The sequence below is a fragment of the Cicer arietinum genome, chromosome 7 (genome assembly GCF_000331145.2).
Source record: "Cicer arietinum cultivar CDC Frontier isolate Library 1 chromosome 7, Cicar.CDCFrontier_v2.0, whole genome shotgun sequence".
Classification (NCBI taxonomy): domain Eukaryota; kingdom Viridiplantae; phylum Streptophyta; class Magnoliopsida; order Fabales; family Fabaceae; genus Cicer; species Cicer arietinum.
The window spans coordinates 19106928-19119619 of NC_021166.2; the positions used below are offsets into that span (position 1 = coordinate 19106928).

The 12692-nt window shown below is 35.9% G+C and overlaps 1 protein-coding gene across 3 annotated transcripts; it reads left to right on the plus strand.

Moving 5' to 3' along the window:
* The first annotated feature begins 4596 nt into the window (after positions 1-4596).
* LOC101512777 (TSL-kinase interacting protein 1) lies at positions 4597-12235 on the plus strand. Of its 3 annotated transcripts, none has more exons than XM_012718355.3 (14): positions 4597-4774; positions 5172-5363; positions 5473-5558; positions 5644-5691; positions 5833-5942; positions 7602-7686; positions 7782-8061; positions 8447-8602; positions 8705-8856; positions 8964-9202; positions 9946-10306; positions 10639-11046; positions 11131-11265; positions 11588-12235. In XM_012718355.3, exons 2-14 carry the CDS (start codon positions 5231-5233, stop codon positions 11813-11815), a joined length of 2421 nt encoding a protein of 806 aa, XP_012573809.1. In that variant the 5' UTR covers positions 4597-4774; positions 5172-5230; the 3' UTR covers positions 11816-12235. The 3 variants fall into 3 exon arrangements, with proteins under 3 accessions (XP_012573809.1, XP_004509591.1, XP_004509590.1); XM_004509534.4 differs by having other exon boundaries at positions 8474-8602; XM_004509533.4 differs by having other exon boundaries at positions 4598-4774; positions 8468-8602.
* The last annotated feature ends 457 nt before the right edge of the window (positions 12236-12692 follow it).

Here is a 12692-nt window from a genome sequence, read left to right on the forward strand (position 1 = left end):
TTTCAAATTTCCATCTCCTTCCTCTGAACTTCACACGAGAGCAAACCCAAAATTCCATCCTTCTCCATTTTTCGTTTTTGTTGCTTCCTTTTCTTCAAAGCTAGTGACCCAAGGTTGGGTGAGAGTTAGATCAAGGTTTTCGCAACTCCACTCCTCCTCTTTGATTCGAAAACGAAGAAATACGGTTTTTGAGATCCAACACAAACCCCTAGCTAACGTTGAGGTAAGGGCTCCTTCCAAACTTCTAGTTTGCATTTAGGGACTTATCTGTGGTTGTGTGGGAAGGAATTTGTTAGGGTTAAATGTATCGATTTGGGGAAAAACCAAACTAGTGCGTTATGGGTAACAACCTTAGAGTTAGGTTTTGTTTATATTGATGAATGTTTCGTGGTAAATGAATTTGAATGTCATTGTGTGTGATTATGAGTAAATGAAATTTGATGTATCTGTGTGTTATGTTGCTTTGATTTGTGTTCGTTGTTTTTGACATGCTCTTAATTGATATTGATGAAATTTGATATGTGTATGGTTGGATTTGTGAATAAATGAATTGATATGTTTTGATGTGAGAATTTGTTGAGTTTGTGTTGTGTGAAATTTGAAAACCATTAAGTTAAATGAGTATTAAGAATGGGGAATCTCTTAATGTCTCGTTTACTTAATGTGCGTTTGTTTGTGAAAAATCGTTTAAGTTAACTGGGCGTTAAGAATGGGGAATCTCTTAATGTCTCGTTTACTTAATGTGCGTTTGTTTGTGAAAAATCGTTTAAGTTAACTGGGCGTTAAGAATGGGGAATCTCTTAATGTCTCGTTTACTTAATGTGCGTTTGTTTGTGAAAAATCGTTTAAGTTAACTGGGCGTTAAGAATGGGGAATCTCTTAATGTCTCGGTTACTTAATATTTTGTTTTAAAGAAAAATCGTTTAAGTTAACTGGGCGTTAAGAATGGGGAATCTCTTAATGTCTCGGTTACTTAATATTTTGTTTTAAAGAAAAATCGTTTAAGTTAACTGGGCGTTAAGAATGGGGAATCTCTTAATGTCTCGGTTACTTAATATTTTGTTTTGAAAACCGTTTAAGTTAACTGGACGTTAAGGAGGGGGAATCTCTTAATGTCTCGGTTACTTAATATTTTGTTTTAAAGAAAAATCGTTTAAGTTAACTGGGCGTTAAGAATGGGGAATCTCTTAATGTCTCGGTTACTTAATATTTTGTTTTGAAAACCGTTTAAGTTAACTGGACGTTAAGGAGGGGGAATCTCTTAATGTCTCGGTTACTTAACATTTTGTTTTGAAAACCGTTTAAGTTAACTGGGCGTTAAGAATGGGGAATCTCTTAATGTCTCGGTTACTTATTATTTTGTTTGGAAAATTGTTTAAGTTAACTGGGCGTTAAGAATGGGGAATCTCTTAATGTCTCGGTTACTTATTATTTTGTTTGGAAAATTGTTTAAGTTAACTGGGCGTTGAGAATGGGGAATCTCTTAATGTCTCGGTTACTTAATGTTCGTTTTTGAAAATCGTTTCAGTAAATGAGTATTAAGAATGGGGAATCTCTTAATGACTTATTTACTGAATGTTTTGTCTTGAAAATCGTTAAGTTAAATGAGAATTAAGAATGGGGAATCTCTTAATGTCTCGCTTTTTTATGTGTGTTTCGGTAAATCGTGCTGACCCGGGATAGGTGGCACCTTGGTAAACAGTACGGGCCCGTGATAGGCAGTACGTTTACGATTTACGTTTGGTAAGTCGTGCTGACCCGGGATGGGTGGCACCTCGGTAAACAGTACGGACCCGTGATAGGTAGTACGTTTACGACTTACGTTCCTGAGGGAATTGTGTTTGGTAAGTTGTGCTGACCCGGGATAGGTGGCACCTCGGTAAACAGTACGGACCCGTGATAGGTAGTACGTTTACGACTTACGTTCCTGCGGGAATTGCGTTTGTCCGTGAGAGACTGCGCAGGGGTTTGTCCGTGAGAGACTACGCCCTGGTTTAAGTTAGATGAGAATTAAGAATGGGGAATCTCTTAATGTCTCGTTTACTCGTGTATGTTTTGGTAAGTTGTGCTGACCCGGGATAGGTGGCACCTCGGTAAACGGTACGGACCCGTGATAGGTAGTACGTTTACGACTTACGTTCCTGAGGGAATTGTGTTTGTCCGCGAGAGACTACACCCTGTTGATTTGTGAACTGTTGGTTCATTTTGTTTGTGTAGTAATGTGTTATAAATGCTAAGTGTTATGTTTTGGAATTTGGTGATAACATGTTTGATTGCAATACCATTTCGAAATCCATGATGTCGTAGTAATTGTGTTATCAGTGTTAAGTGTTAAGAATTGGGATTATGCATGAATGTGATTGAGTTAGTTTATGAATTTTTGAAAGAATACACAGGTAAATCGATTTCCCAATCGATTGGATAGTAAACAGGGACTTGGCCAAATGGACAAAATCGATTAGCCAATCGATTTTGTAATCAGTTTTTCGAAAATCATTTACGAAATCGATTGCCCAATCGATTGGGCCTAAGTCAGGGACTCATCCATATTCGACCAAATCGATTTGGAAATCGATTGGCCATTAAGTCAGGGGCTCAGCTACCCTGTCAATCGATTTCCCAATCGATTGAATCAAGCCAGAGTTCAAAATTTCACTAAAAACCTTCAGGAAATCGATTTGGAAATCGATTGGTATTAAGTCAGGGGCTCAGTACTCACTCAATCGATTTCCCAATCGATTGATTTCAGCCCAGGATTCTGTTTCATCAAAATCCTTCACCCCAATCGATTGCCTAATCGATTGGCTCAGTGAAAATCCTCAGTTTTAGTTGTATGATTGTTTGCTCATGAAACTATCCATGTCTTGATTTGTTATGTTATAATTAGGGGATTGAGAACCTCATTTTACTTTCATTTTAACTGGCAAAGTATTGTATGAACTTTTCGCATATTGAAAATCCTGCTAAGGTGCATGCTTAGTTGAAAAGTTATTTTAGCATTTAAAACTTAAATGTTATGTGTTAACTGTTATTTTCGGTTGGTGACCTTTACAATTATTGTGGAAATCTGGGCTTTGCCCTCAGATGAGAGTCAGGACGATCTTACCGGTTCGTACCCTACGGACGGAAATGGAGATGGGAACGCTTGACTGCAGCTACGATAGGGGGATCTCACGGGGCGCGTGGAGATCAGTCAGGGTGTTTAGTTGTTTTGTAAAATGATCAGACTAGGTTGTCTCAGAGGGAACAGATGTCTTTCTTTTGTATTGCATTTATTTTAAAATGGAAGACTGTACCTATACTAATATTGTCAGCTTGACATGTTATTTTCGATGGGTTACATGTACCATTTGTTGTTGGATAAATGGTTTGGATTTATAATTGGAGTAACTTTTCCGCTGCCTGTAAATTATAATGACTCAATTATTTATCCAAAGGCATTTCTTTATTTATTCCTCTGTTTTAATTTAATTACTTTTAAAAAAAAAAATATACCCTCGCTTTGAAAAACGGGGTGTTACAGGATTCATGAATGATTCTTGATAAAACTGCTCCAATGATGTTAGAAATGGTCGTCTTTGAGTTTCTATGCTAGGGCACAAGTCTCCCAACTTCCCAATAGTGAAAAAGATCCCTAAAACAGTGAAAAATTGCGTTTTTATGGTTACTGATGCGCGTCGCGCGCCCCAGGCGCGGGAAACGCGCTCCAGGTGCGCCTGGACAGTGTTGGATGGCTGGAAACGCTCCCCAGGCGCGCTCCAAGCGCTCAACATCTGATGTCCGGCGTATATTGCATTTTCTCCTCTTTCGAGTCTGAATTTGGTTCCGGTGTCTTCATGAAAGTTGTAGTTATGGATCTCAGCTTTCATTTGCACTTTGTTTGACTCCAATTGGATATTTACAACTCCATATATGGCTAAAATACGCTACATAGGTCATGTTGATTTCTCACCAAAATTCAGCACTGCACTAAAACAAAGTAACAACACAAAACTCCGAAAAATCTCTACTTAATAAATGAAATAAGAACATAAAAATTTATTAAATCAAAGAAATAAAATTAACAAAATATATCAAATAACTCCTTAATTTAACTAATGATTGAAGATAAATAAGACTAAAATAGTGGGAAAATATGCATATGATGAATAGTCATCAATATCCTTTGTGTCTATCCTCATCTTGAGATTGTATTCATCCTCTGATGTACCCGATTTTAAGGATGTTCATGGACGATCATCCTCGAACCTATGTAAGTCTTTGAGATATGATTGTATGTCTTTCTTTTCAATATGTGGCTGTTGGAATTTGATGTAAACATGTTGACACCTTTTTTACTTGTTAGGTAACCTTCTAGAATATGATTTGTAAAAGAGATTCTTATTATCCTCTTGATCTATTATTTATGAGAAGGTTCCTTCTTATTCGCAATACATCGAAAATCACGATTGATGCGTTTCTCTTACTTCAAGGCCTTTTTACAAATTTGAACAATGATGACATGTTGTTTTTGCATTACGGACTGAAGCATAATACCATTTGAATGAAGGACTAAATTGCAAATAAATAAAATGCATTATTTGTGAGTTAAGCTAGTTTAGCAAAAGAAAATATTTGCAACCACTGGAAACGAAGCGTTTTGGTTTAGAACAAGAGAACAGAGAATGAATCTTCATCGTGGATCTTGTTGCTTCCTCTTACATCTTCCTTTCCCTTCGATTTAGGGTTTTCTGATATTCAATTTCTCTTCGTTTCATTAACGTTTACTCTCCAGGTACGATATTTCTTTAGGGTAACATCTCTCAATTCCACCGTTGTTCCTTTTCTGTAACTTGTAAGATAAAAAAAATATCGATCAAAACTTTGAAATCGTTGTTGATTGTGTTACTTTCGTGACTTTTTTACATCAATTTCAATGAAAGTTTCAATAGGAACAGTTTTGTTTTTTCAGTGTTATTCAATTCTCTGTGAATTTTATTAATGTTCAAAACTAGTTGGAAACTTGGAGTATACGAATTAATTTTTCTGTGCATGTAACCTACATTATGAGTTGTGATTTGTATCTGTATTTGACATTGTAATCAAAATTTGTTATAAAATATGCTCGAGAGTTGCAGCTCAGACGTGCGTTTTGTTTATGTTGTAATTTTTATTTTTGTTGATGTTCTCAGGGAATTGAATACTTTGGTGCATTTGAATTTGAATAGCATGAGCATGTGACGAAGAAAAAATGCAGGACGAGGCACAAATCTTGATTGATTTGAACACTCAACTTCATTCAGAGACTGTTGTTTCTGTTCAAAATGAGGATCCTGGTGTTTCTTCATCTCTTGTTAATGCTGTCATCATGTCTCAGCAGCCAGGTCAGTTTTTGACACTTAATTTAATTTTTTTAAATTTTTATAGCAGTGCGTGGTTGTTGGCAGGAGGTGTTAGTGGTTTAACACTTGCATGTCTGTCATTTATATATAGTTCTGAAAAAACCAACAAGGCAGTGGGCTGCTTGGACTCGCCAAGAGGAAGAAAGCTTCTTCACCGCATTGCGGCAAGTTGGGAAGGTATACTTATTCGTCATTATTAACTTCGATGTTTTTATTTCCTTTGATATCATACAACTGCTAACTGCAATATCCTTGAATGTAGAATTTTGAGAAAATCACTTCCCGTGTACAAAGTAAAAACAAGGATCAGGTATGCTTGACAAAGCTTGTTTTACCCTTTAAGTTTTCCAATTTGCCTCCCAATGACAGTGTTCAGTTTCATATATCTGATAATATCTTTGGTTGTTTTTCTCTTCTCACCCCTATTTTTCTCTTTGGGGCTGACTTCCAGGTCAGGCATTATTACTATCGTCTCGTGAGACGGATGAACAAACTTCTTGGTCCAGGATTATGTCTGGATGCCAAAAATTCAAAAGATACTAATGCTGCAATGCTTCGTTGGTAACATACTTTTACTCTGAGTAGTTGTTTGTTAAATAGCTTTATGCCTATAATGGAAGATGTAGATTATATATTTTTGCACCGAGTTAAGTTCATTTCTGCTAAAGATATGAAGGCTACGGAACATTTTTTTAAAACTTAAACTTAGTTAATTTTGAGGATAACTACAAGGGCATAATGGAAAAAACAGGTTGAATTTGGAGGAGAAACATAAGAGTACTTAAAATCCTGTGTTTGAAGATTCTCTTTAGTTTGAGACTTTGAGAATAGACTGGACCCTTTAGTGACTTAGTAGATGGCATTTGATTTTCAACTGAAATTGTCAGGATCCATTAATAATTCAATTGCCCTAGTTCATGCATGCAATCATGACTCTTATGTGTGAAGCCCTTAATTGAAGAGAGATGATTATATTTGGGCATACACTCCTCTTACTTTGGTTGAACTCTTTGCTAAATAATGACTGAAAAGTATTTAGGACATCTATGGTTCACCTAGATATCTGTGCATCAGAGCTTTTATGCTATGAAAATAAGGGAAATGTTTAAGAGTGTATATTCCTTTAAAAAGAATCACTTGGGCGTGTCTGATTTGAGTTCAAGTTTGATGCACTGTGTTAAAGTGTTTTATGCAGTCAATCAATGATGTATTGCCACATTAGTTTAAGAGTTTGACTATGTTAACTACTTCATGAGATGTCAAGCAAGCTCATTAAATGATATCACACCTCATAGAAATTTGGAAAACAGTTGAAATAAAGAAGACTAAGTTCCTTAGATGCTTAGGTAACTCGCTGTTTAAGACTGAAATTAGTCGAGAAATGAAGATGAGAAGTGAATGTTTCTTGGGAAATTCTTCACACAATCTCTCCCAGCCATCCAAAGTACTTTTCCCCCTTCGTCTTCTTTTCTTCCTCTCTTATGCTTGTAACATCCCTACTGATTTCTCATCTTTTTCCTAAGTACTCTTGGAAAGTACCCAACTCCCTATCAGGAATGTTTACTCGTAGAGAAATAGGGATGCTGGGATGGTCCCCAAGAATCAAGAGGGTCAGGCCTTGTTAGTTTTAATATTGAATCTTTTCGTTGTTGATAATTCTATAATATTGAAAACGATTGGACAAATTAGTTGCTTTGTTATTGTGTTGTGGGGAGTGGCCACTCAAATATCTGGTGACTAAAATTGTAAGCTCTCTGTTTTCCTCTGCACTTGGATTTCCTTGTCTCAGGGTAGAGGAGCATAGCAATAAAACTCTGCCAGTTTCTTTCTGTAATTGCTACTTTTCTTAACTAGTACCTCATCCTCCTGCCATGTGGTGAGCTGGTTACAGTTTGAGTACCCTTGCCGAGCCAATTTTATCATTATATGTGAGTTAATTATTCCATGCTATTCTGGCTTCTCCTTCTAGCCAACCCCAGTAAGAGTATTTATCAGCAATACATTGTTAGGTTATGGTGTAAAATCTTTTTACGTTGACAATGAATTTTCTGATTTTATCATCTTTCAGTAATTTCCTTAATAATTGGGGTATACTTCATACCAAAACAAAAAAATTGGGGTATACTACTATTGTTCTTAGAATATTTTGAACTGAAAGTTTTTCATGAATCATAATATGGTATCTTCTCAACTTATCTGACCTGGTAGGCTGTGACACAGGTGGTCTTTATTGGAAAAGTATAGCTGCAAAGCCTCAAAGCTTCACCTAAAGCCCCGAAGGTTTAAAATATTTCTAGAAGCCTTGGTCAGTCAACTATATGCATTTGTCTGAAAACTGCATTTTATATTTTATTATGCTCAGTATGTGCTGGAGCTGACTAAATTTTTTTCTCCATGAAGGAGCACCAACTTTTGAAGGACCGAAAGAAGAATGTAAGGAAGCGACCTTTGCAGGGTGGAAATTGTCAGCCTTCTGCTCTAAACGCTGTCTCAAATCAAGCTAGAGGATCAGGAAATGATACCCGTGCAGTTAAAATGATTCTTGTCGACAGTCAAAATATTATAAAACTTGGACCTTCAAAACCACCATTGAAGCGCAATGTGAACATGGGTGTTAACCGTAGTAATGCTAAGGGAGATTCAAATAACTCGAAACCTACAAGGCAGCGAAAGAAATCAGGTAATTCTTTTTACTCCCTTCAGGATCTTTTACCAATTTTATGCTTTAAACTAGTTTTCCCTTTTGTGATAATGTACTACCTATGTCCCTAATTATAAGCACCCATTGCCTTTTACACATTTTAGGAAAATTAGGTAGTGAATTTAATGTGTAGATGTTCCTAAAATACCCTTTGTACATGAATTTATTTTATTTGACTTTTTGTTTTCCAAGATAAATGAGTAGTTTTAATAAAGAATATGCTTGAAAGAAAATAATTAATGCATCTTGTAATTTGAAAAAGAGATTATATTTAGGGACAATTTTTTTTGCCAATGAGTGCTTATAATTTGGGATAGAGGTAGTATATTAAATCTACACACTTTTTTTACTTTATTGTAAAAAGTTTGTAACGTTTTTCTGTTAGGTATAGCCACATCAGCTGCATATAGAAAATGGGAGAAGGCTGCAATTGCTGGCGTCTCTTTAGTTGCAGATGCTGCTGAGCATTTGGAGCGAGCTGCCACTGTTAAAGATGTTGAACATGGCCAGGAGAATCCAGGTAGCTATCACATTAGTGGTATATGTTTTCGATCCTTGCTCCGATTAGAAATTTCTAGGGATCTACTACGACTTAATGCTGGTTTATCAATGTTCATTCCAGGGGAAAAATGCTCTGAACCTGTCGATCAAGTTCTGTCCTCTTTACCGACATTTCCACCAAATCACTTTGTTGATAACAATGTGCAGAATATTATGAAACTTAAGCTCCAATTGTTCCCAATTGATGAACCCACTCGAAGAGCTTTGGAAATGGTAACTACGAGAGAAATCCGATCGCATCATACTACAGCAATGTGAAAAAACTTCTGATTTCTGAATTTTTTTTATGTTTATGGTTCCTCTTTCTTTTTGGACTGTAGGATAAGCATAATCCATACTTGGAGCTTACGCTCAGTACACGAAAGAAGATATCATCAATTTTAGAACATCTGAACCGTAAATGGGGCAATTCAAGCATAGCAATCGGAGAATTGGTGCTTTTTCCTTATGGTGTTCAAAAGGAAAACTTGAATAATTATCAAAGATGGAACCAGGAATCTACTCTTAGTGCGGCAGATATATATGCAGTGATAGGAAGTCCACCTATATTCCGTTTGAGGTACTTCTTTTCCATGGTGCAATCTTGGGGTTTCATTCATTGTTATATTATCCAAAGTAACTAAGCAGTCACATAAATGCAATGCATTTAATTTTGAAGTTTTTAATACGATATTTTTATTAAAGAACATGTGAAAATTCATTGTTCTATTAATGATTGGTTATGTCATAATCAGGCTTTATATTGAAATCTTGAATTGATGAGGGAAAAGTTGACGAGATGGTTTTAAACGTATAGAGTTACAGAAACCAACAGAATATTCTGGGATTCTGTGCAGAGAAGTGTGTTATAAATGGCAAACCATTTTGGTTATAACTTATCTTTCCTTTTTTTACGGGAGATTGAAGGTGTTTTTATCTAGTGTTTTGAGTCCTTCATTGTCTGTAATATAAAGAAGACAGGTTTTGTGTGCATGGAATAAGGTCGTTTAATTTTTATCAGACTACAAGGGATAGATAAAAAAATAATGCATATGAATGGAATTTGAATATACTTGGTTTCAAGCTTTTATTTTATTCATTGGTTTTGGTGCAGACAAAACTGAGATTGAATTTTCATGTGGGAAAGTTATGATACTTGTAGTAATGTAAAGGTTGTATAATTTCAAATATTTGAAGAAACAATGACTCCTTTTTCTTCACTAGGAAAAGCTCATAACCTATACATACTGTAAGTATCGGCAAAAACTGATGTTTTCCTATATCCAGATCAGAATATAATCATATTTATATGTATTTTTGAAGGTATGGTTGGTTCTCTAATACTAAGCACGGGGCATTAAATATGCAAGCACCTGTAGCATCCAGCTGCTTGGCTAGACAATCTAAAAATGGTGGTGACAATATGAAGGATCAAATTGTGAATTTGGCATCACTTCCTATACCATCAACTAATAATTACTCCACGGAGTGTGCTGTAGATTGCGGAACATCCTTGATCAAAACTGGTGCTCTTACCACTACTTCAACTTATTTGTCTAATGCTAGAGATGACAGTACTTACCAGAATACAAGCACTGAGGAACCTTGTGGACCTACAGCTTTTATATCATTGCATGGAAAAGATGTTACAGATGGAGCTGTGACTAGAAAGTTGGAGGACATGGTAATTTTCATCCTCTCATTTCTTGTTCTCTTACATCTATTAGCCCTAAGGTTCTACTATAGATTTTCGTCTTTTATGTCAAGGATCTTGAAGTTCCACTTTAGTGTATTTTGTTGGCACAAATGGCAAATATTTTCATTTCCTGTGGTTTTTACCATATCTCTCTGTATTTTAGATTGTTATGTTCCAATAAGGATTGCTTTAAATTTAATTCTGGTACATTAATCTACTTTTTTTGTTTGGTTTTTGCATAGTGCATCATTATTATTAGCATTTACCATCAGTTTCTATTATGCCATCATTTGAGCTTTAAGTCTCGTATGTCTATTCAGGATGATTTAAAATCAAACAGTGGATCAGGCGTGTCAGCTGGTGAGTGGGCTGACAGCCTTACCAACATCAGTGTGGGGGATCTACTTTTAGGAGTGTCCCAAAATCTCGATGATAACTGCATCAATCCTCTTATTGGTGAGAATTGTCACAGTGTTCATCAAATTCCTTTTAGTAGTGATTCTTTTGATGCTGCTATAGCCGCTCACATATCTAAACACCAAGACAAGATTGGACAATCAACTATGGCATCTCATATGTCTTCCATCTGGGATGCTGAAGAAACACGTGATGCTTTCTCATTCAAAAAGGATCCTATTCTTCATGAAAATGGTCCTTGTTTATCTTTCATTGTTTCTTTAGATTCAGATAAAAAGGTTCCTGGAAGAAGCTTTGAGAATTTGGATAAGGTAGTATTTCTCGATCCTGTTATCTACTACTCAATGTTGCTTGCAAAGTGTAATTAGGTATAACATTCATTGTTTTTATGGCAGCTGTCACCTGAAAAAGAGAGCCTCGTGGATGATATTGCTCAAACTGACCCAATGGCTATGGACAGTTGTGAGTCCGATGCAGATATCCAGTATCAGTTAGCAAAGGATTTGACTGGGCTAGCAGATATGTATTGGGTAATTTCCTTTCTATACTCTTTGTTGTTGTTTAGATTTTCTTGTGGCAAGTCAATTTCGAGGAATTATTTCTGAGGGAGTTGTCACAAACATATTTGTAATACTTCGAACATGCTTGCACTTAAACTATCAATGAAAATAATGAATTTATGAACTTAAAATATTTGAATCTTTATATTTATTACAAGTTCACAACATTGAACTATTATTTTTGCCTTTGAAACGTTTCCATCGGTATTGTTCTTATATACTGAAGATTTTGAAGTACTTCGTACATTTGACTTTATTTCTCACCTCATCTTTCGTTTCAATCGTGTGGCAGCCTGATTCTTTGGGACCACTGGATTTGAATATACCATCTACCAAGTACGATGGCGGTGATCTAATTTTAAGTGATAGTCTTAGTGGGTTGAATCGCTTGATAGCCAGCAGCCTGGATGCATTCCAGAATTGCTCCTTTTTTGGAATTGACAAAAAGGAAACACCATCGACAGTTGAGGCTCAAGAAACTGCCACTTTTTCAGATTTTAAAATTGGAAGTGGTATTTGAGACTCTTTACATGATTGCTTCTCGGTAATGTTTTCTGATCTCGACATATTGTAGTTTGTCGTGAATAACTTTTTTTTCTTCTTTAAACTAACTTGAGGTGTGCATGCCGAGAAAATGGTTTGAACCACTTCAACTCCTGATGTATATGTTAATCTATTCTGGGTCACTTCCTTTTGTACAAAAAATGGGCATAGAAGGGTCTACATTGTATCTCTTTCAGCTTCTGTATAAATATCCCTTTCCTAAGTAAACACGCCCTTTCTTTTATTATCAGCGTCTGTACATTGTATTTCTAAGAAGTCTTGCTACCCCATGGCATTGACCATATTTTTGAAGCTAGTGAACTTCTTTAACTGGTGCATGCTGATGGAAAACTATGAAATATATATATTATCAACAAAACTATAAATTATTTTATTATCTGATTTATCTCGATCTTTCCTCTAGTTATTTGCGGGATAGAAATTGGGGCAAGGTACATAACTTCAATGTATTGATCTGATTTTAGCTGCTATAATTTTTTCAATCTAGTTCTCTTTTGGAACAATGTGTGATTGACTGTCTCGTTCAGTGTTTGCCAATGATAAGGGAATAAATGACATTTTGCCAATGATCAGAGGGAGGTTTGAACAAGTCGAGCCATGCAAGTTGACTCTGCTGGTTCAAAGTCGACTAAATGATGTCATGTCTGAGGTGACATTGTCTGATCTTATAAGATATCCTGACTGGTCATAAGTTCGATTTCAATCACTTATGTATCCCTTCAGAGATGACTTTGTTCATCGAGACCTAAATGTTCCACATGACCAAAGGGGCTAGCATACTATTTGCATGGCTTTATCATTGCATCTTCACCAGATAAAATTTCTCAAGGTCA